This window comes from Chiloscyllium plagiosum, chromosome 4 (assembly GCF_004010195.1).
Source record: "Chiloscyllium plagiosum isolate BGI_BamShark_2017 chromosome 4, ASM401019v2, whole genome shotgun sequence".
NCBI lineage: Eukaryota > Metazoa > Chordata > Chondrichthyes > Orectolobiformes > Hemiscylliidae > Chiloscyllium > Chiloscyllium plagiosum.
This window is the reverse complement of record NC_057713.1, coordinates 122825767-122846660: the sequence shown is the minus strand read 5'-3', so window position 1 is coordinate 122846660 and position 20894 is coordinate 122825767. Positions and strand designations below refer to the sequence as shown.

The window sequence follows — 20894 nt, the reverse complement described above, 5'->3', positions numbered from 1 at the left end:
GGGGTGGGGGTGGCCCGGGTCAGCGGGGGGGGGGCGGTCTCAATTTTGCCGAACGCCACTCTCAGAACCTCCAGCTTACCCCCTCAGGGCTCAATGTCCCCCCTCCTCCTCCCCGGGGAAATCAGTGACCGGGCTTTCGGCGTTGCCCAGCCAGCGGGGGGAGTGAAGTTTAGCAGTAACCACCCCCCCGGGGTCAGTCCGTCGACGACGAGGAGGGTCCGTCTCCAACCGTCAAACCACCCGATGGGCGGGGCGGGGCGAGGCTGGCAGCCAATCAGGAAGCTCGATGTTGCTGGGTGCGGACGCAGTTGGCGTTGCTAATGAGACGAAGATGGAGGCGGTGCCGGGGCAACAAGGTGAGAGAGAGAGAGAGAAAACCTCACACGGGGTGAGAGACCGACTGGTCGCGGGATTCTCCCCTTACCCAGAAGGTGCAGGATATTCTCCCCCCACCCCCCTTTATGGGGGGGGGGGGGGGGCTTACAGCCGTATCTCTCAGGGAGTGTAGTGGGGTGCTGGAGGAGGAGGATGATACAGAGTCCTCGGGAGGGGAAAGCTCTCTGCTGTTTGACAATGCTGCCCCCCCCCCCCCAACCTCTGCCACACCCCTTATCCCCACGGCTGCACATTATATATATATTATTCCCAAAAATTTTATCTCTGATCACCGCCAATGAGAATTTCATTTAATTTTTAAAGAACTTGCAGCTCTCAACTGCGATGATGTTCTCTCCCACCCCACCCCACCCTCCTCCACCTTTCTTGTTGCATCGATTCATTTGATGACAATTGTACGGTCCGTGTGACTTGCTGTTGGTTTTACTAGTGTACCTTATGGTAAAAGTAATTGCACGGCTTAACGATGTATAAATTCACAAAAGCTATTGTCATCCAAGTCAAATTCTGCTGAATAAGTTTGAGTTACCGCGACGTCGGTTTGAGCGCCCACACACTAATATTTGCTCCATTCATGAATTGTTATTGTAGAGAAAAAAAATTGTTGTACAAGTTTTAATGTAAATGTATTGTCTGATTCTGAGAAAATAAAAACGATGCACATGCTAGCATGACCTTTTTGTGGTTGCATGTCAGTTGGATGATGATGAATGGGAAGCTTTTGCATTTCAAAAGACTGAATGCTGCCTGCCGAATCTATTTGTATGGAGTTGCAAATATTACCGTTCTTTCTTTCCGTCTGTGAGTCTGTTGTCATAAGTGCCATTAAAATTGAGGGTAGTGAGCACTTCCACTGGCATAGCTGCCCAGTCCAGTAAGCAGCGTGGCTTGGTGAAATGCAGCAATCTGCAATCAGCTCTCGACAGAGTGAGAATCCTGAAGTACTGCTCTGTAGGCCAAGAAATTTGAGCCTTTGTCTGTGTGGAGTCCTTGAAATCCAGTTTATAAACCAAACAGTGTTCGAATCATAACTGACGATCAATTGAAGGAGCACCTGTGAATGTTGCATATATTCATCAAGCCCCTGTGACATTCATCATACTGCTCAGTCAGGGCCTGTACCTGCCAGGCATTCTCGAATGACTTTGTCTGTGAAATCCAGAACTGCACTGGTTAAAACTTGCATTCTGTCTTGCTTGCACAATTGAATCCTGACTTAGATATATTGTGGCAGTTAGAAGGGGAGTGACCATTTCCAATTTTGTACTTTTCACCGGTTCACTCGAAGAGGTTAAAATTGAAGCAATAGTATCTGTATATGTATTGTATAATTAGTCTTTAGACCGATTTCTCTTCTCTGCATCCCAGAATGATTATTTCCTGTCATTTTTTAGTAATTATTTATTTACTAGAAAATTGCTGATAAGTATGTTGCTCCCATCAGTTTAATATGTCGATTTTGTTTCAAGTAATGTGATTTAGCAGTATGTTGGTATATTGCTTTCTCTACGCAGCTCTCAATCAATCTGTACATGCATATCTAAATTCACACACAAGGTTCAGTTTTGTCAGAAAACGGATTAGACAATAGACAGTAGGTGCTGGAGTAACCATTCGGCCCTTCGAACCAGCACCACCATTCATTATGATCATGGCTGATCATCCACGATCAGTATTCTGTTCCTGCCTTATCCTCATAACCCTTGATTCCACTATCTTTAAGAGCTCCATCCATCTCTTTCTTGAAAGTATCCAGAGACTTGGCCTCCACTGCCTTCTGGGGCAGAGCAGTTCATATATGTCCTCTAGTCCTGGACTCACCCATCAGCGAAAACATGCTTCCTGCCTTCAGAGTGTCCAATCCTTTAAAAGTCTTCTACATCTCAATCAGATCCACTGTCATCCTTCTAAACTCAAGTGTATACAAGCCCAGTCGCTCCAATTTTTCAACATATGATAGTCCCGCCATTCCGGGAATTGACCTCGTAAACCTACGCTTCTCTCCCTCAATAGCCAGAATGTCCTTCCTCAAACTTGGAGACCAAAACTGCACAAAATATTCCAGTTGCCGTCTCACCAGGACTCTGTACAGCTGCAGAAGGAGTTCTTTGCTCCTATGTTCAATTCCTCTTGTTATGAAGGCCAGCATGCCATTAGCTTTCTTAACTGCCTGCTGTACCTACATGCTTGCTTTCATTAACTGATGTACAAGAACACCTAGATCTCGTTGTACTTCCCTTTTACTTAATACAATTCCATTTAGATAGTAATCTGCCTTTCTGTTCTTGCCACCAAAGTGGATAACCACATATTTATCCACATTAAACTGCATCTGCCATGCATCCGTCCACTCACCTAGCCTGTCCAAGTCACCCTGTATTATCATAACATCCTCCTCACATTTCACATAACATCCTCACCCAGCTTTGTGTCATCAGCAAATTTCCTAATATTACTTTTAATACCTTCATCTATATCATTAATGTGTATTGTAAATAGCTGCAGTCCCATCACCGAAACTTGTGGTACCCCACTGGTTACTGCCTGCCATTACAAAAGGGACCCGTCTATCACTACTCTTTGCTTCCTGTCAGCCAGCCAATTTTCAATCCAAGTCAGTATTTTGCCCCCAATACCATGTGCGCTAATTTTGCTCACTGATCTTCTATGTGGGACTTTGTCAAAGGCTTTTTGAAAGTCCAGGTACACTACATCCACTGGCTCTCCCTTGTCTATCTTCATAGTTACATCCTCAAAAAATTCCAGAAGATTAGTCAAGCACGATTTCCCCTTCGTAAATCCATGCTGACTCTGACCTATCCTGTTACTGCAATCCAAATGAGTCATAATTTCATCTTTTATAATTGACTCCAGCATCTTTCCAACCACTGATTTCAGGCGAACCGGTCTATAATTCCCTGTTTTCTGCCTCCCTCCTTTCTTGAAAAGTGGGACAACATTAGCCACCCTCCAATCGCAGGAACTGATCCTGAATCGATAGAACATTGGAAAATGATTAGCAATGTGTTCACGATTTCTAGAGCCACCATCAGGTCCCGAGGACTTATCAGTCTTCAGACATAACAGTCGATCCAACACCATTTCCTACCTAATATAAATTCCCTTCAGGTTCATCCATTACCCTAGGTCCTTCAGCCACTTTACATCTGGGAGATTGCTTGTGTCTTCCCCAGTGAAGACAGATCCAAAGTACCTATTCAACTCTTCAGCCATTTCCTTGTTCCCCATAATAAATTCACTAGCTTCTGTCTTCAAGTGCCCAATTTTAGTCTTAATCTTTTTCTTTCTTTTCACATACCTAAAAAAGCTTTTACTATCCTCCTTTATATTTTTGGCCAGTTTGCCTTCGTACCTCATTTTTTTCTCCGTATATTGACTTTTTAGTTATCCTCTGATGCTCTTTAAAGGTTTCCCAGTCAACCACGGTTGCCCCGCCTCCCCTTAGAATCTATCTTCCTCTTTAGATTGAACTGATCCTGCACCTTCTGCATTATATCCAGAAATACCTGCCATTGCTGTTCCACTCCCATCCCTGCTAGGGTATTGAACCATTGAACTTTGGCCAGCTCCTCCTTCATAGCTCTATAGTTCCTTTTGTTCAACTGCAGTACTGACACTTCCGATTCTCCCTTCTCCATCTCAAATTGCAGATTAAAATTTATCATTCTAAAAGGCAGATTTCCAGCAGACTTCTTGGATTATTTCTTAAGTACTAAGATTTTGGTTTTGTACTGGTGTTTATTTATAACCTCTAAAACCCATATTCCAAACTAGGGCTGGATATCATAGTGCACACTTTATGCTATGCTTCTCCTTACCTTAACCCTACTTTGGAGTAGTCTTAAGTGTGTAGCTCAATTGCCCTTTTACAGTCAACCTTAGTGGATCAGCTAATTGTATAATTCTCAACCACAAATATTAAATTGAGGTAAATACCAAGGAGGAAATCCTGAGACAAAAGGATGGTTGGATGGACAGAATATTGGCAAATAGAATTTAGTCCTAAAAAGTGGGGTGATGTATTTTGGGAAGATTGACAAAGCAAAGGAGTGCATGATAAATGGTAGGGCAGAGAGTACAGAGAATGCATGTCAACAGATCCTCGAAAGCAACTGGACAGTTGGTCTGGTGTTGCTTTTCCTTAGAGCAGAGAAGACTGAGGGATAACTTAATTCAGTGACTTAATAAAGTAGAAAGGAAGAATTTTTTTTCCTTTAGTAACTGGTTTGATAAACTGGATGCATAGATTAAAGGTAAAGGGCAGGAGTTTTAAAGGGGATTTAAGGGAGAAATGTTTCATCCAGAGCATGGTGGGTATCTGGAACTCACTGCCTGAAAGGATGATAGAGGGCTGCAAATGTAATACAATTTTAGAAATATTTTGATAATTAGTTGAAACACCATCATGTACAAGGCTGTGGGCAAAATGCTCGAAAATGAGAAATGCTTGTCTGCTGTTGTGTAGACAATGGCTAAAGGCCATAGGGTTCTAAAACACTGTGACCCTTATGCCAATACGAAATACAAACTATAATCAATATATTTCAGAATATGTTGGGGAGATAACTTGATTTGATTAACTAGGGTTAATTTGAAGAGTTATGTTTTATTAGATTATCATGAGCTTCCAACAAAAAAAAGTAATGGAGCATGTTGATGACATTTCCTGACTGAGGTAGGAATGGTCCAAAATCTATCTCAGTGTGAATATTCCTCAAAACCTTAACATTTGTGCCTTGAATCCACAGTTTGGCTTTTGCGATTAATGTCAAAGCAATGGTCCTCACTGCTGACTTCTAAGAATACTGGTAACAAAGAGGACTCTAGACGTTTTGACAGTCTTGTCAGAGTCAAGAGCATAGTGCTGGCAAAGCACAGTAAGTCAGGAAGCATCTGAGGAGCGAGAGAATCGATGTTTCGGGCATAAACTTCTGCTCCTCGGAGGCTACCTGACCTACTGTGTGTTTCCAGCACCACACTCTTGACTCTGAGCTTCAGCATCTGATTAGATTAGATTACTTACAGTGTGGAAACAGGCCCTTGGGCCCAACAAGTCCATACTGATCCTCTGAAGAGCAACCCACTCATACCCATTCCCCTAACACTACGGGAAATCTAGTTAAAGGTTAGATTAGATTCCCTACAGTGTGGAAACAGGCCCTTCAGCCCAACAAGTCCGCACCGACCCTCCAAAGAGCAACCCATCCAGACCCATTCCCCTACATTCATCCCTGACTATTGCACCTAACACTACGGGCAATTTAGCATGGGCAATTTACCTAACCTGCACATCTTTGGACTGTGGGAGGAAACCAGAGCACTCGGAGGAAACCCACGCAGACACGGGGAGAATGTGCAAACTCCACACAAACAGTTGCCTGAGGCAGGAATTGAACCCGGGTCTCTGGCGTTGTGAGGCAGCAGTGCTAACCACTGTGCCGCCCCTCCCTTTCTCCTAGACTTATCAGAGTATGATGAAATTAAGCATGAGATATTTATAGCAATCTGTGGCATACAAACTACAGTGATGCTATCGAGAAGGCTTATTAGCCAATCATCTTGTAGTGTCTCAGTTAGCAAACTGCGAAGTGAAAAGTTTGGGTTATAATCCACAGAAAACAAAATAAACAACATGCTGGATGTACTGGCATCGTTGGTTCAAAGATTCAGTAGCAATTTCAAATGCCTCATAAGGATTCAAATCTAATTATGATAAATGTGATTACAAATTGCAAGTAGGACTTGGTACTGTATTATAGTAAGATGCATTAACATAAGTATACTAGTTTGTAAGGGGATTAGAAATTATTTGGCCAGTTCAACATGAACTGCATTAAAAATCCTACAGTTAGCAGATAGAGTCAAAGTAATACTTCAAATACAGGAAGGAAAAGATAGTGGGCCAAATCATCTTGTCTTTAAATTATCTTGGAGCAAATATGTGTGTCAGGACCTTGTGGATATCCTGCAGTGACCTACATGAGAATTGTCTGGAAAGTTTTAGCTTGCAGCAGATAGTCCTCCTGCTCCTGGGATCCTCTGCTAACGTCTCAGATTCTGAGTTACATTCAGAGACTTTGGACAATTTTGATTTATTTACCTCGGAAATGTGAAACAGAAAAAGCTTTCTCTAACTCCTGAGTAATTGATGTCCCAATCACTTATGCTGACCACCTCCTTCCCTGACCCTGCAAGTCCCCAACCTGACCTGATCAATCATTCCACATCTCTGCCCCCCCAAACAGATCTAACAGCACTCCTCATCTGACTCCCTCATTAGACCTAATGCTTTCTAATGAGACCATGTTCACATGAATGAACTTGATACCCAATGAAGTAAATGAACTTACTGTTAAAGTACAGATTTGAGATGGCCCAGGGAATCCCTTGTGGACTCAGACCTGTAAAGCCTCTCTCTTGGTTCGTCCTGGAGGTCGTACTCTTTGGAAGTCTGGAATAAAAACCTCTTACAGACAGACTAGTTTAATTTTAGTCATCCCCTTTATTCACTAATAGCATCACTATTACAACATAACACTGATACCTATAAGCTAAACTAACTAGGTTCTAATAACCTAGGAGAGTAGTGTACCAGCTTTTCAAGTGCCCCAGCAGGCTACTTCCATACTGATACAAAGTGGCTTCCTTTATACAAAAGTTTACAAAAACATTGCATGTTCTTAGTTAGACAGATAACAGTGAAATTCTGGATCAGTGGTGCTGGAAGAGCACAGCAATTCAGGCAGCATCCAACGAGTAGCAAAATCGACGTTTCGGGCAAAAGCCCTTCATCAGGAAGGACTTTTGCCCGAAACGTCGATTTCGCTACACGTTGAATGCTGCCTGAATTGCTGTGCTCTTCCAGCACCACTGATCCAGAATTTGGTTTCCAGCATCTGCAGTTATTGTTTTTACCTAGATAACAGTGAAAGACAATAATTCATAAGGAAGACAGGTCTGTGTGCACTTGACTGATCACTCCTACAGGCCTTGAGCTATCCATCAGGTGGGAAAAAGAAATCCAGCCAAGTTAGGAGTCTGCTGGTGAGATAGGTTCCTATAAAGAAGTACCAGTCTAAATTAAGTGGGAAATGTCATAAGGTAACCTTGGACAGCTCACATGTCTGATATCATTGTTTTGTGAAATGGCTCCTTATCAAGGAGGGCAAACCTTTGACCATGAAATGGCTTCCTGACAGATTGTGTCAGAATCTCTTCAATGTTAGGTTTAGAATCATTTTAAGTGGGGAGCAGATTCTTGCTCTTTAACTTAAGCACAGAATCATTCTGTACCTGAGGCTGAAATGTTCCTGCAAGGTTGTATTTAAAATGATTAATTAGTCTCGAATTAAACATGCCTTCTTTTTAAGTTGGTGATTCAAATTCAAATAAGACATAAGATCTGATTAATTAGAATTAACAGTGGGGCAGTCTGTAAGGTACGTAAAAACAGCAAGTAAGTGAAAGTTTTATCAATATTTCCTTTTACAGAGTTTGCATTTCATAACCAGTAATGGCTACTCAAAATCATCAAAAAGTCTCAAAATGCAATTAAATTCAATCCAAAGCAGATAAGCACTAAGAGTTAATTTTCTACTGGATTCAACAGCCTCAGCAGCAAAATGGTCTTTCTCTCTCTAGTGTCCTTTTGAACTCTCAAGTCAGGGTTTTGTAACAACAAAGATTTATTTTCTCTCTATGACTGCCCCAAGTGCAAGGAGTAATAAGAATCCATTATAATTGGCAGCATCTAACCGTTAATTACAAAGTTTTTGATAGTACTGAGTTTCGTTTCAGGGTCAGAATCAAACACTGTCATTAATTTCACAACAGAATGGCTGTGAATGTTATCATTTGATGTCCTGTTCACACAGATTCACTGATGCTAAGGCAAATGTTCTTAATTGTCTTACAGCATCCTGTTATCACTTGGTGAGCCCAAGTTCCCTATCTTTTGCATTCTTTAAGATCCCCCCTTTTCTGAGCCTTCCTGCCTGTCTATTTTCTAGTGCAGTAAATGTGTTCTATAATTCAGCATTACATTTTGGTCTAAATGTTTAAAGACAAGTTTTAAGGCTGTAGACTTTCTCATTACTACTGCCCCACCTGACCCAACATGACCTGAAGGATTCCGTCTCTAACTACATACCTGACTTGCACCTCCCTCTGCGATCAGAGCTGACTCCCCTCCATCCCCAGGCCCCCCAAACAAAGTACCTGCCAGGCTGTATCTAACTGCCCACTTTCACCCCCCACCCCCACCAAATCTCTCACTGGGCACAGCTTTCTGATTTCAGTTGTTTAAAAGCACCAACATTACATCTAATATTGATATTTTGGAATGTCTTTTTGGATGACAACAGCTGTCCAATTGAAGAGGAATAGCTGAGTCACTAGTGTACTTGTAAATGAATAATCATTTAAAATATTTTCATGTTGATATTCTGTTTGTGAAGGTGGAGCAGCAGAATGTGATCTAGCATCTTGCAAAATTTGTGGACGAACGTTTTTACCAGCAGTGCGGGTAAGTGTATAGTATCAAATTCACTCTTCTCTTTCCATACACCCACCGCAGTTATATTGCCGAGAGATAATTGATATTTTGTTGTTTTATTCAGGATTAAGAAATGGATGCCACCATCAATAGTAGGGGCATTCAGCAAAAACTTGCAATATCTCCTTTTAATGTAAGGTAACATCCCAAGGACCATTATGAAACAAATCTTGGTGGATCAAAACAATGTAATGCACACATTAAGCCTAATTTGAAGGAAAGTATTTCTAACAGGGTAATATTTTATATCGAGGCAAAACTAAATTGCTTAATTACAAAACATTTGAGTGGATACATTTATGAATTCAAATGTTGCTTAATTATGTTATTGCATGTCCTTAAATAGTGAATGGAATATTCAAGTATCAAATGCTTCTAATAACAGTATTAGGAATTCTGTCCTTTGGACAATTCAGTGAAAGAGTACTTTCTTTAATCGTTATGGGATAGCAGCTTCTTTGCTTGATTCCATTTATTTCACATAAAATAAGCTGCCTACTTGAACTGTCACAGTTGATCTGCTATAGGTAGACCCCTCCCACTCCACCAAGGATATGTAGGTCTTTGGACTCCTCCATCGCCAGACCACAACAAAACGACGGTTGGAGGAAGGGCGCCTCATCTTCCGCCTAGGAACCCTCCAACCACAAGGGATGAACTCGGATTTCACCAGTTTCCTCATTTCCCCTCCCCCCACCTTGTCTCAGTCTAATCCATCGAATTCAGCACTGCCTTCCTAACCTGCAATCTTCTTCCCGACCTCTCCGCCCCCACCCCAGTCTGACCTATCACCCTCACCTTGACCTCTTTCCACCTATCACATTTCCGACGCCCCTCCCCCAAGTCCCTCCTCCCTACCTTTTATCTTAGCCTGCTGGACAAACTTTCCTCATTCCTGAAGAAGGGCTTATGCCCGAAACGTCGATTCTCCTGTTCCCTGGATGCTGCCTGACCTGCTGCGCTTTTCCAGCAACACATTTTCAGCTCTGATCTCCAGCATCTGCAGACCTCACTTTCTCCTTATAGGTAGACCCACACAATGTTGGGTAGAGTGTTCCAGGATTGTGACACAGGGACATTGAAGTAATAGCAAGTCAGGACAGTGAGTGGCTTGGAGGGGTGCCTACTGGCAGTGATATTTCCATGTTTCTGCTGCTTTCTCCTTCTGGATGGTAATGGTCATGGGTTTAGAAGATACTGTAAAGGATTCTTGGTGAATTTCTGAAGTGCATCTTGTAAATGATGCACTTGGTGGTTGCTGTGTATCAGTGATGGAGGAAATAGTTGTTTTTGGTTATGGTGCCAGTCAAGTGTGCTACTTTGTTCTAGGTGGTGTCAAGCTGCTTCTGTGTTAATGGAAATGAATGTCAAGGGGCACTGGTTCAATTCTCTCTTGTTGGAGATAGTCATTGCCTTGCATTTGTTTGGTCTGAATTCACTTACCACTTGTCAGCACAAGTTATTGCTACATTTGGTAATGGACTTGCTTCATTATCTGAGTAGACATAAGTCGTGTTGAACATTGCACAAACATAGTGAACATAGCCGCTTTTGACCTCATGTTGGAGTGAAGTTCATTGAAGAAGCAGGTGGGTTGGTGATGGTGTTATCTGGGACTTTGTATGCAAGATACAATTCCATGAATATGACTTTCAGGTTAATGCCTGATTCATCGGTCGGACACCTGTCCCAATTTTGGCATAAGGGCCCAGATAATAGTAAGTGGACATTTGCAAGGTTGACGTGACTGAGTTTACCATTGTCATTTCCGTTGTCAAGTCAATGCAGGATGTTCTTCCCAGATTTCTTCCTTTAAACAACAGTTAATGTAATATGTCTACATAAATTGCAACAACATACTCAAAACTCAACTCTGGCAGCATCATCGCTGGTGATTTGCAAACCAAGCTGCTCTTGGCTTCAGGCATGTTTGCAAATAGAATTAGTATCATGCTCAACTAATTTGTAGGCAAAGCCACCTGAATAACGTTTTTCATACTACATGTTCTATTGTATGTCTTGTTTAGCAATGTAAGTCCCCTGTCTATCTGGATTTGTGTGTATAATTTTTATAGAGCAATAAATATTCTTTGAACTCTGTTAGTTTAGGTATAGGATACAAGTTTACCTGGATAATTTTTGAATACTCAGCCCGGAATGCAATTGGAGCAGCTGGGCATTTTCTGCTGCAGTACACCTTGAAACTGAATAAAACAATTAAAGTATCTTGGGATGTTATAAAAATGTATCTCTTAAAGTTCTCACTCTCTAAAGCCCCATCAGTTTTGCATCATAAATTACGTGGAAACTTCTGCAAGAGCAACAGCCATCAGTTATGGCAGCTGGGGTTGATTCAAGCCCATCGAATGGGATGAATTCTGCAGGCTGTCCTGCACACATGAGTTTTGGGCAGAGACATGCCAATCCCTAGAGCACATGGGTCTCATCAAATAATTATCATTTGTCTAGTTCACTTTCATGTTGGATTGTTATTTTTATTGAGAAGACCTCATGTTGTTTGTTGTTAATGGGATAACTTCACACACCCATGCTATAGCAGATACTTTTCAGAGGTGAAGGCATGTTAGAGAAGGAATAACATTTTTGTTTAGGATATGTTCATTCTTGATGCTCACAATCTATAGAATGAAACATGAAATCAACTCCATTATTAATACCACAATCCTGCATTTTAAATTTTTGCCAGTGAACTTAACAGACACTATTTTCTGATCAATCAACCTGAATTGGATCCAAATGAAGCATGTTGAATGTATTTATTATATCCAGAAGCTACAAACAAAACAGAAATGCAAAAGTGGAAAATGCATACGCGTTAACATTTAGGTGTCCGCTTATAAGTGTTTTATTTTGTTCAAATACTGACTGTTGTGTGATTCTGCATTTACTTTTACCTAAGAATGAATTACTTTGGAGCAATTTGTTGGTATTTTATCACAATGAGCTTTAATATTAAACACTAAAGATGATGAAATGGAAAGATTTGATAAGATTTTACACATGGATGCAGCAAATCTAGAAATCCAGCAATAGATGGCTAAAAATCTAATGACAGAAACTTTTGGGATTTTCTGTGTCCCCAGCTTCCTCAATGACTCCACCTGTTAGATTTTCCAGAAGCAAGGAAATTGTTGAACCTGAATTGCTTGAATCAATGAAATGTCATTTTTTTTGCTGTAGATGAGCAGTAATTTCACATTCAATATTGCTCAGCTTTCCAATACAACTTTTAAGATTGCCTTTTTTTCCTTACAGTTAAAGCATGAGCCTATCTGCCAAAAAAATGTTAATAAGAAAAGGAAAACCTTTGACTCCAGTAGGCAGCGAGCTGAAGGAACTGACATTCCCACCTTAAAACCGCTGAAACCCAAGGTAGGTAAATAAAATTTTACAAGCGTTTTTGGTGTCTTTTCCATCTGATGATTGCACAGTAAACTGGATAAGTCAGATATCCTGGTGGTGTTGTACCTCTTAACAGGATTCCTTTGAATTTTATACACTCTTGGGATTTTGGGTATCCATTTTTATGGATTTCACTGCTTTTAATAATTACAAGGATAACAATTTGTTTTTATTTTGTGGGACTAGAAATGAGTGGCTGTATGGTTTGAATTTGAGTTTTACTCACACCTTTCTTTGTGATATTAGGAAATGTGCTCATCTGTCCCAGCTCAGTCTTTGCACACTCAGAGCCTCTGGCATGTTGGTTCTAACTCCAAACTACATTGTTTTGCAATACATTGAATAGGTGACATTTAATTTAATTTACACCTTTATAGAATAGTGAATAATAACATCTTTAAGTTTATGCTGAATGCCATAATCAAACTCTCAGTCTACATTATTCATACTGACTTGTTTTTGCCTGTTTGCCTTGAATTATGCATTCTTGGTATTTTGACCTGTATTTTGATCACTGTGGTTTAAAAGATAAATTTATTGCATGATGTATTTTGAACTACTCATCGATAAAGAGATCAGAAATTTAATTTTTTTTCCATTGATTCAGCTTTTCAATTATGGGACTCTGCCCTTTGTAAAGTCTTTCTGATTCCCTCGTGCTATCATCTTCTGCTTTGCATTTATGTAGTGGAGCAAGATCATTCAAATGTTGCTGAAATAAGAGATGTTGCACAAGCTTTTCGTGTTATACTCATTAGCACAAAATGCAAGAATGCCAAATTCCAAAAAATCAAAGGAATATACTGCAGGAGTAAAAGGAACTGATTGTTGACCAGTCATCTCTGATTTGTGGTGTTGCCAAGGAGAAAGCAATGGGGAACTGTAGCTCCTAACTAGTTCAGAAACAGCAAATATTCCTTTTGTTTACATAATAAAAAATCTTGACTATTAGATGTGATTCTGCAATTGGTCAGCATTTGCGGAACAGTCTTGGGGGTTGCTAATTGCAACACTTACCTGGGCAGCCTTCAGTCAAATTGTCAAATGCTCAGGTCACTTTAAGAAGATTATGCAAATACATTGGTCAATATGCTTGATTCCTGAAGAAGGGCTTATGCCCGAAACGTTGATTCTCCTGCTCCTTGGATGCTGCCTGACCTGCTGCGCTTTTACAGCAACACATTTTTCAACTCAATATGCTTGATGGTAATAGAAGATAAACGTAGGGAAACCAACATTTCTACTCACTTGAAGTCTAATAATTACACACATGAAAACATGATTAGTAAGTTTGCAGAAGTCACCAAGATTGATGGACAGTGAAAAAGGTTATCTAAGATTACAAAGAGATCTCGATCAATTAGGTCAATTGGCTAAAGAGTGGAGTTTAATTGAAGTAAATGCAAGGTATTGCCTTTTGGTAAAACAAAAGGCAAAACATACAATTAAAAGTAGGGCTTAAGGTAGTGTTGTAGAACAGAGAGACTGAGGGATTCAAGAATATAATTCTTTAAAGTTTTCATCATATATCACATATATAGGGTGATTAAGAAGGCATTTAGCACACTTGCCTTCATTGCTCAGACCTTCGAGTATAGGAGTTGGGATGTTGTGTTGAGGTTGTACAGGACATTAGTGAGACCTCTTGTGGAGTATGTTCAGTTCTGGTCTTCCTGTTATAGGAAGGATATTATTACTAATAGTACTCCTATTATTATTAGGAGTACTAAGGAACAAAGAAATCTTGGTATACAAGTCCATAAATCCCTGAAAGTGTCAGCACATGTAGACAAGGTGGTGAAAAAAATACAAGGATGCTTGCCTTTGTTAGCTGGGGCATAGAAAGTAGTAGCAACATTATAAAACATTGGTTAGGGCACAGATAGAATACAGTGTTCAGTTCTTGTTATCACACTATCAGAAAGACATGATTGTAGAGGAGGTGTAGAGGAGATTCACCAGGATGTTTCCTGGGATGAAAAGTCTGTTATGAGGAGTGATTGGATGGGCTGGGTTTGGTTTCTTTAGAGGGACAAGGGCTTAATCTCATACAAAATTGAGAGGCATAGACAGAGTAGTTTGTGAGAATATTTTCCTCATGGCAGACATGTCTAAGACCTGAGGACATAAGATTAAGGTGAGGAGCATATGGTTTAGAGGAAATCTGAGGAAAAGACTTTTTTACTCGGTGGATGGTAGAAATATGGAATGTTTTGCTTGAGAAGTTGGTGGAGGCAGGTGAAGTACTCTTGCAACATTTATGAAGCATCTGATGAGTACTTAAAATACCAGGGTATGGTAGGCTATGGACCAAATACAGGTTAAAAAGTATTAGCCAGAGTAGCCAGGGTAGGCTGAAGAGCCTGTTGTTGTATGACTCTGCCCCACTAATCTCTGTGGCAGGGAGTTCCAAAGACTCTCAACACTATGAGAAAAGAAATTCATCCTCAACTATTGAGGTCCCTTTATTCTGAGACTATCCCTCTGTTCCTAGGTTCTGCTATGAGGGGAAACATCCAGTCAGCACAACCTGTCAAACAGTTTAAGAATCCTCTATGTTTCAATGAGATGACTTGACATCCTTCTGGAGAAACTTTTCTCACAGAAGTGGAGCTTTATCATAAAAAGCAATAAATGCATGTTCAAATATTCATTTTAAACCTGAAAATAGAATTTATTAGTCAAGGACTTTGAGGGATATGGAGCAAAGATGAGTGATTGAAGCTGTGACAGATTAATCATGATTTAATTGAATGGCAGAGTGGGCTCAAAAGGACTGAATGGGTTCTTAATAAATCTACCAGAGGATTTGTCATTTCAGAAAGTGATGAAGTGTAGAATTCAATCTGCTTTTATTTGCTACTAACAGAATCGATCCTTTAGCATATGATAGGATGATAATTATGTGACTGAAACAAGTAATTCAGAATTGAAATCCTACCGTGGAAATTTGAGAATCTGAATTCAATTAAGAAAAAAAATCACAATTTACTAAGTCTAGTCCCTCAATCATTTATTGTCTTATTAATTCAGTAAAAAACATCGTGATAAACCTTAAAATGTAAAATTATTTTCACATTGACATCTAATGAAGATCTTTGTACTGTGAAATCAGGATATGCATCTCATTTGCATTGTTTATATTTACAAATATTGTGAAATAATTCTGAAACTGATTAAAGTGTATGCTGTTATAACTCAATTCAAGCAATTTATAAACATAAACAAAAAACAGAAATAACTGCAGACGCTGGAAACCATAAACAAAAACAAAAAAAGCCAGAAATTGCTGGAAAAACTCAGCAGGTCTGCCAGCATCTGTGGAGTAAAGTCAGAGTTAACATTTTGGGTCTCGTGATCTTCTTCAGAACCTGCAAGACCTGCTAAGTTTTTTTCAGCAATTTCTGTTTTTTTTAATTCCTTATTCTATTTATTTTGACAGCAGGAAGATGGTTTAATTCCTGTATTTCAACAATGCATCTTTGATATTGCATTACTGCATTATGTCTTGAGTCTGAAGAACAAAGAAAGTTATTAGATTTCAAAATGAAAATTTGTTGTTTGTTGTGTATGTGACACCAAGGAAGTCACAATTGGGATAAAGAGGAAACTGTGATTGAAAGTTACCGTGTGTAATCTTTGACATCATGTGGTTGAGCACAAGGAGCAAACATCCTTTGGCTTAATTGATAACACAGTCTCAAGTTACAATCCTAATTGATGTGAAAACCATGGTTCAGTTTGACGACAGGAACCCATCAATTATGAATAGGAGAATTACCATTCTCCTGTTTTAGTAGGTGGTACCATTGGATATGCCATCTTAGCCACACACCCCCCACCTCCAATCATTAACACCCCCCCACACCTCAGTTTTTAAGTTTTTCATCATGCTGACTTAAAGTCTTGGCTGTCTGGTTGAATCTGCGGGAATTGATGAATTAGATTGAACTTTTATGATTAACCAACTTGACTTGGAGATGCCGGTGTTGAACTGGGGTGTACAAAGTTAAAAATCACACAACACCAGATTATAATCCAACAGGTTTAATTGGAAGCACTAGCTTTCGGAGCGCCCCTCCTTCATCAGGTGGTTGTGCGGTTGTGCAGATGAAGGAGCAGCACTCTGAAAGCTACTGCTTCCAATTAAACCTGTTGGATTATAACCTGGTGTTGTGTGATTTTTAATTTTAAATAACTTGACATTTGTGTAATTTGCAGCCGTGAAGTTATGTTCTTACATATACAGGTCTTCTTGGAATTCTGTTTTAATAACTGCTTCTGCATTATTTAGGTTTCACAATGTGAACATTCTAAAAGTATAGTTAATCTTACTGTTCATTTCTAGCTGTGAGGTTTCGCTGGTATGCTTGGGTAGGACTAAGCCTGAAATACAGCTGTTTAAATATTTTCATGTCTTAGTCTGCATGAGCAGGTTTATTAACGAAGTTCAGCATTTTGTGTGTATGAATAACCTTGTAGTAAATCTTCATTTAGTTTCTGAGACCTTGCAACAGAGTGGATAGAAACTTATTAAAATTGAAGAGGAGAGGGAAGAAATCTTTACTAATTTGACAGGTTATTTATTCTTGGTGGGGTTTTGATTGAAATGGTGGATTGCCGGGCAGTTGAAGTTGAAAATTCATGTCAAAGGCATATTCACCAGACACTCCCCAACCACCAAGTGACAGACCACCTGACAGGGCTGAAGCTCAAACCCAAACCCAATGCTATCTGACGGCATCCCACCTGAGAGGTTGCCATACCTTCCAGGACCTGCTGGGATGGAGCCGCCCCTCCTGGCCAACAGGATATCAGCCACTTCCCAGCTCAGCACCCTCTTGCACTGACTCATGTGACATCAGCACTTCAAAGCTCGGCAGTCAGTAAATACTTGGGACCAAGCACTGGTTTGGTGAATTAAGGACTCCTGAAGAGTTGAATTGAATCAAGCCTGGGAGTACTTAAGAGGTATACATGTATATGAGTGGTCAAAATTGTCAAAGACTTTTATTAAGAATCTGCTGAGGAAGGAGACAGAGGGAAGCAATTATTCCATATATGAGCACTTTCATTAAATGAAACTGAAAGTCGAAGAACAGAAAGGATTGATCATGCATAACAAAATATAGAATTTAAAACTTTACTTGGGCAACATATAGAATGGTGAAAAACAAAGTGTCTGGCAAACCTTATCAATGACTTTAATTATTAATAACCAAAATGTTTAAATTTGATCTGTTGTTAGATAGTGGAAAATCCAATATAACCCTTTCGTATTCATGCCTGCAGATAACGCTAGTCTAAAAGGTCTTTCCAGAGAATTTCTCTGGTCATAGATCTATGCAGTTGTACTGTCTTTGAAGGTATATCTAAGTTACTTAAATTTTAACGACCAAATAATCATTGAGTTTATTTTTATTAATTTACTTACTGTCTATATTCTTTTGTCACCCCATCAGTCATATTTTAACACTCAAACTAGCACAGTTCGTGTGCTCCTGACCACAGTTGCCTTCTTCCCCTGCTTATAAGCTTACAGCTTTTCATTTGTTATACATTTACAGTTGACTCTGATGTCAGTTCACTCCATCTGGTTGTCATCTGTTGCTGCCTCCATGGCTTGCTACTTTGATCTCTGAAAGCTTGCTCACTTTGAGTTCTGCAGTCAGTTTAGAGCCTATTATTTGGCTTATCTGGCTCTGCGTTCACCGGTCAACTTGTTGCAAGGTTAGAAGGTTTAAAACAAACCTGAACAAGTAATAGAGGATGAGAGAAATGAGCTATGATCGTGCAATTACGTTGATTATTTGCAATTTAATAGAGGGAACAAAAGAATCTCATTGAAAGAGTGTAGGAAGAGTGAAAAAGAGATCCAGAGTTGCAGTTCAAGAACTATGCTCAAATTAATATAAATTAATCCTTTAGTTTTCCCTCCTGTAGTTGTATTGATAGTTCAACATTGATTGTGCAAGCAATTAATATATATAGACAGAGTGACTTAGCAAAGTGAATAACATTTAATACTTAAGAAAATGAGTAATATGTTGTAAAGGCAGTTTAGTATATTTTTAATTAATCTGTTCAAAAACTACTAATTCCTGGCTCAGAAATAGGAATACTACCACGAGCCTTCAGTTCGGTGTATCATTTTGATTCTGTGCTAATTGAGTTTTTAAATTGTGGACATGGGAGTCACTGGCTGGGCCAGCATTGTTGCATATCCCTGTTATTGCCTGGTTGCTGATTATCAAGTCGTAGTATCCACCTCTAGTATACATTGATGAGCTTAACGCAAGAATAAACTCTTTAGCTGACAAAAGAAATAAGCAAATTTATCTATTAGAATGGCAATATACTGCTTCTTAGAAATATTTCCAGATGAGCAATACAGCATTCTTGTTAGTAACATGATTAAATCCTTATTAAATTACTTACAGGCCCTTCAGCCCAACAAGTCCACACCGACCTGCCGAAGCGCAACCCACCCAAACCCATTCCCCTACATTTACCCCTTCACCTAACACTACGGGCAATTTAGCATGGCCAATTCACCTAACCTGCACATTTTTGGACTGTGGGAGGACCCTGGAGCATCTGGAGGAAACCCACGCAGACACGGGGAGAATGTGCAAACTCCACACAGTCAGTCGCCTGAGGCGGGAATTGAACCCGGGTCTCTGGCGCTGTGAGGCAGCAGTGCTAACCACTGAGCCACCGTGCCGCCCATGTTCATGAATGGTAATGTTTGCATATGTAATGTAATATACTTTAAAGCCTGGGTTGTCTGTTCCTCTCTGATCCTCTATTTTGGTTGAATCCACCTTACAAGGAAGGTTATCTGTTTTGGCAAATTTATCTCTTGTTTTCCTTGATCTCAGACAAATTGTACAGATATGTGACACATTTATATGTCATACATCAGAATTGTGACTGTTGAAGCTATAGAATTTGACATGCAGATTAATTAGTAGCTGAAGAAAGCCACTACCCTTGAACCTGCTCCGCTATTCAATAAGGCCATGGCTGGTCTAATTGTAACCTCAAGGCCACATTCCCACCTACCTCCAATATCCTTTCACTCTCTTGCAGGAGAAGGCTGAAGTTTTTTTAAATGAACAACATTTTTAAAATGTGTTCACACCTAATTAAATCTTCGTCCACTATTTCCATTTTTTTAGATGTAAAATTGGTCTGTTTACTACTGACTTGTCTCTGTTAGCTTTGGGTCTGCTGTTGTCCACTAATGTCATCTCCATGCCCTGTTGTTCCCCTCAATTTCTGTCATTCTCTTCCAGCAACAATTGGAATTGTCTTACTGCCACTACTGGATTAATTTCAAACAAAACCTGTTTTTAGAAATTGTAAGAGAGTGTTAGCAAAATATTATATAAATAATCTAAATGCTACTGATATTTATTTTTAAAGTTTTGCACAATAATGTTTGTGCTTTTTTGTGTCATTTGAGAGTCACCATGCTAAACAGGAATATGATGTCCAACCATAAGCTTTTGGGTGATATTGATACTTTTTAAGTAAAACTTCAATGAATGTATTAAAGTACTTGAGGAATTTGTGGATAAATTGATTAGTGAGATTTGGATTTTAAAAAGATTTATTGACAACTTTGAAGACATTAGAAATGTGAGTGACCAAGTCTTTTTTTAAAATTCATTCATGGGATGTGGGCATCGCTGGCTGGCAGCATTTATTGCCCATCTGTAGTTGCCCTTGAGAAGATGGTGGTGAGGTGCCTTCTTGATCCACTGCAGTCCATGTGCTGTGGGTTGACCCACAATGCCATTAGGGTGGGATTTCTAGGGATTTAATCCAACAACAGCAAGGGACGGCAGTATATTTCTAAGTCAGATGGTAACTAGCTTGGAGGAGAACTTACAAGCGATGGTGTTCCTATGTATCTACTGCCCTTGTCCTTCAAGATGGAAGTGGTCATGGTGTAGAAAAATGCTGTTTAAGGATCTTTGGTGAATTTCTGCAGTGCATCTTGTAGATAGTACACATTGCTGCTACTGAGTGTTGGTGGTGGCTGGAGTGGATGTTTGTGAATGTGGTGCCAATCAAGTGGACTGTGCTGGATAGTGTCAAGCTTCTTGAATGTTGTTGGACCTGCACCCATCCAGGTAAGTGGTGAGTATTCCATTCATTCCAGGCTTGTCAATGATCAATAGGCTTTGGGAAGTCAGGAGGTGAGTTACTTGCCACGGTATTCCATGCCTTTGATCTGTTCTTGTATGGCAAGTCCAGTTGAGTTTCTGGTCAATGGTAATCCCAAAGATATTGATAGAGGTGGATTCAGTGGTGGTAACGCCATTAAAGGCCAAGGGGCTGGTAGTTAGATTACCTGTTATTAGGGATGGCCATTGCTGGCATTTGTGTGGCGCAAATGTTACTTGCCACTTGTCAGCCCAAACCTGGTGCATTTGCACATGGGCTGCTTCAGTACCTGAAAAGTCATGAACAGTGCTGAATGTCGAGCAGT

At 40.0% G+C, this 20894-nt stretch overlaps 1 protein-coding gene and 1 long non-coding RNA gene across 3 annotated transcripts in view; one reads left to right on the top strand and one right to left on the bottom strand.

Moving 5' to 3' along the window:
- The window catches only part of LOC122549382, a 12076-nt gene extending 11824 nt beyond the window's left edge, over positions 1-252 (bottom strand). The window contains exon 1 of one of the 2 annotated variants that reach the window (XR_006311514.1): positions 80-252. This is a non-coding gene — a long non-coding RNA (uncharacterized LOC122549382). The remainder of the gene's footprint in view (positions 1-79) is intronic. The other variant, XR_006311513.1, reaches the window with a different exon arrangement.
- A 15-nt stretch (positions 253-267) lies between these two features.
- zc2hc1a (zinc finger, C2HC-type containing 1A) overlaps positions 268-20894 on the top strand; it is a 53635-nt gene continuing 33008 nt past the window's right edge. Inside the window, exons 1-3 of the mRNA XM_043689113.1 lie at positions 268-356; positions 8874-8941; positions 12248-12364. Coding sequence (XP_043545048.1) covers positions 287-356; positions 8874-8941; positions 12248-12364 — 255 coding nt within the window. The 5' untranslated portion in view covers positions 268-286. The remainder of the gene's footprint in view (positions 357-8873; positions 8942-12247; positions 12365-20894) is intronic.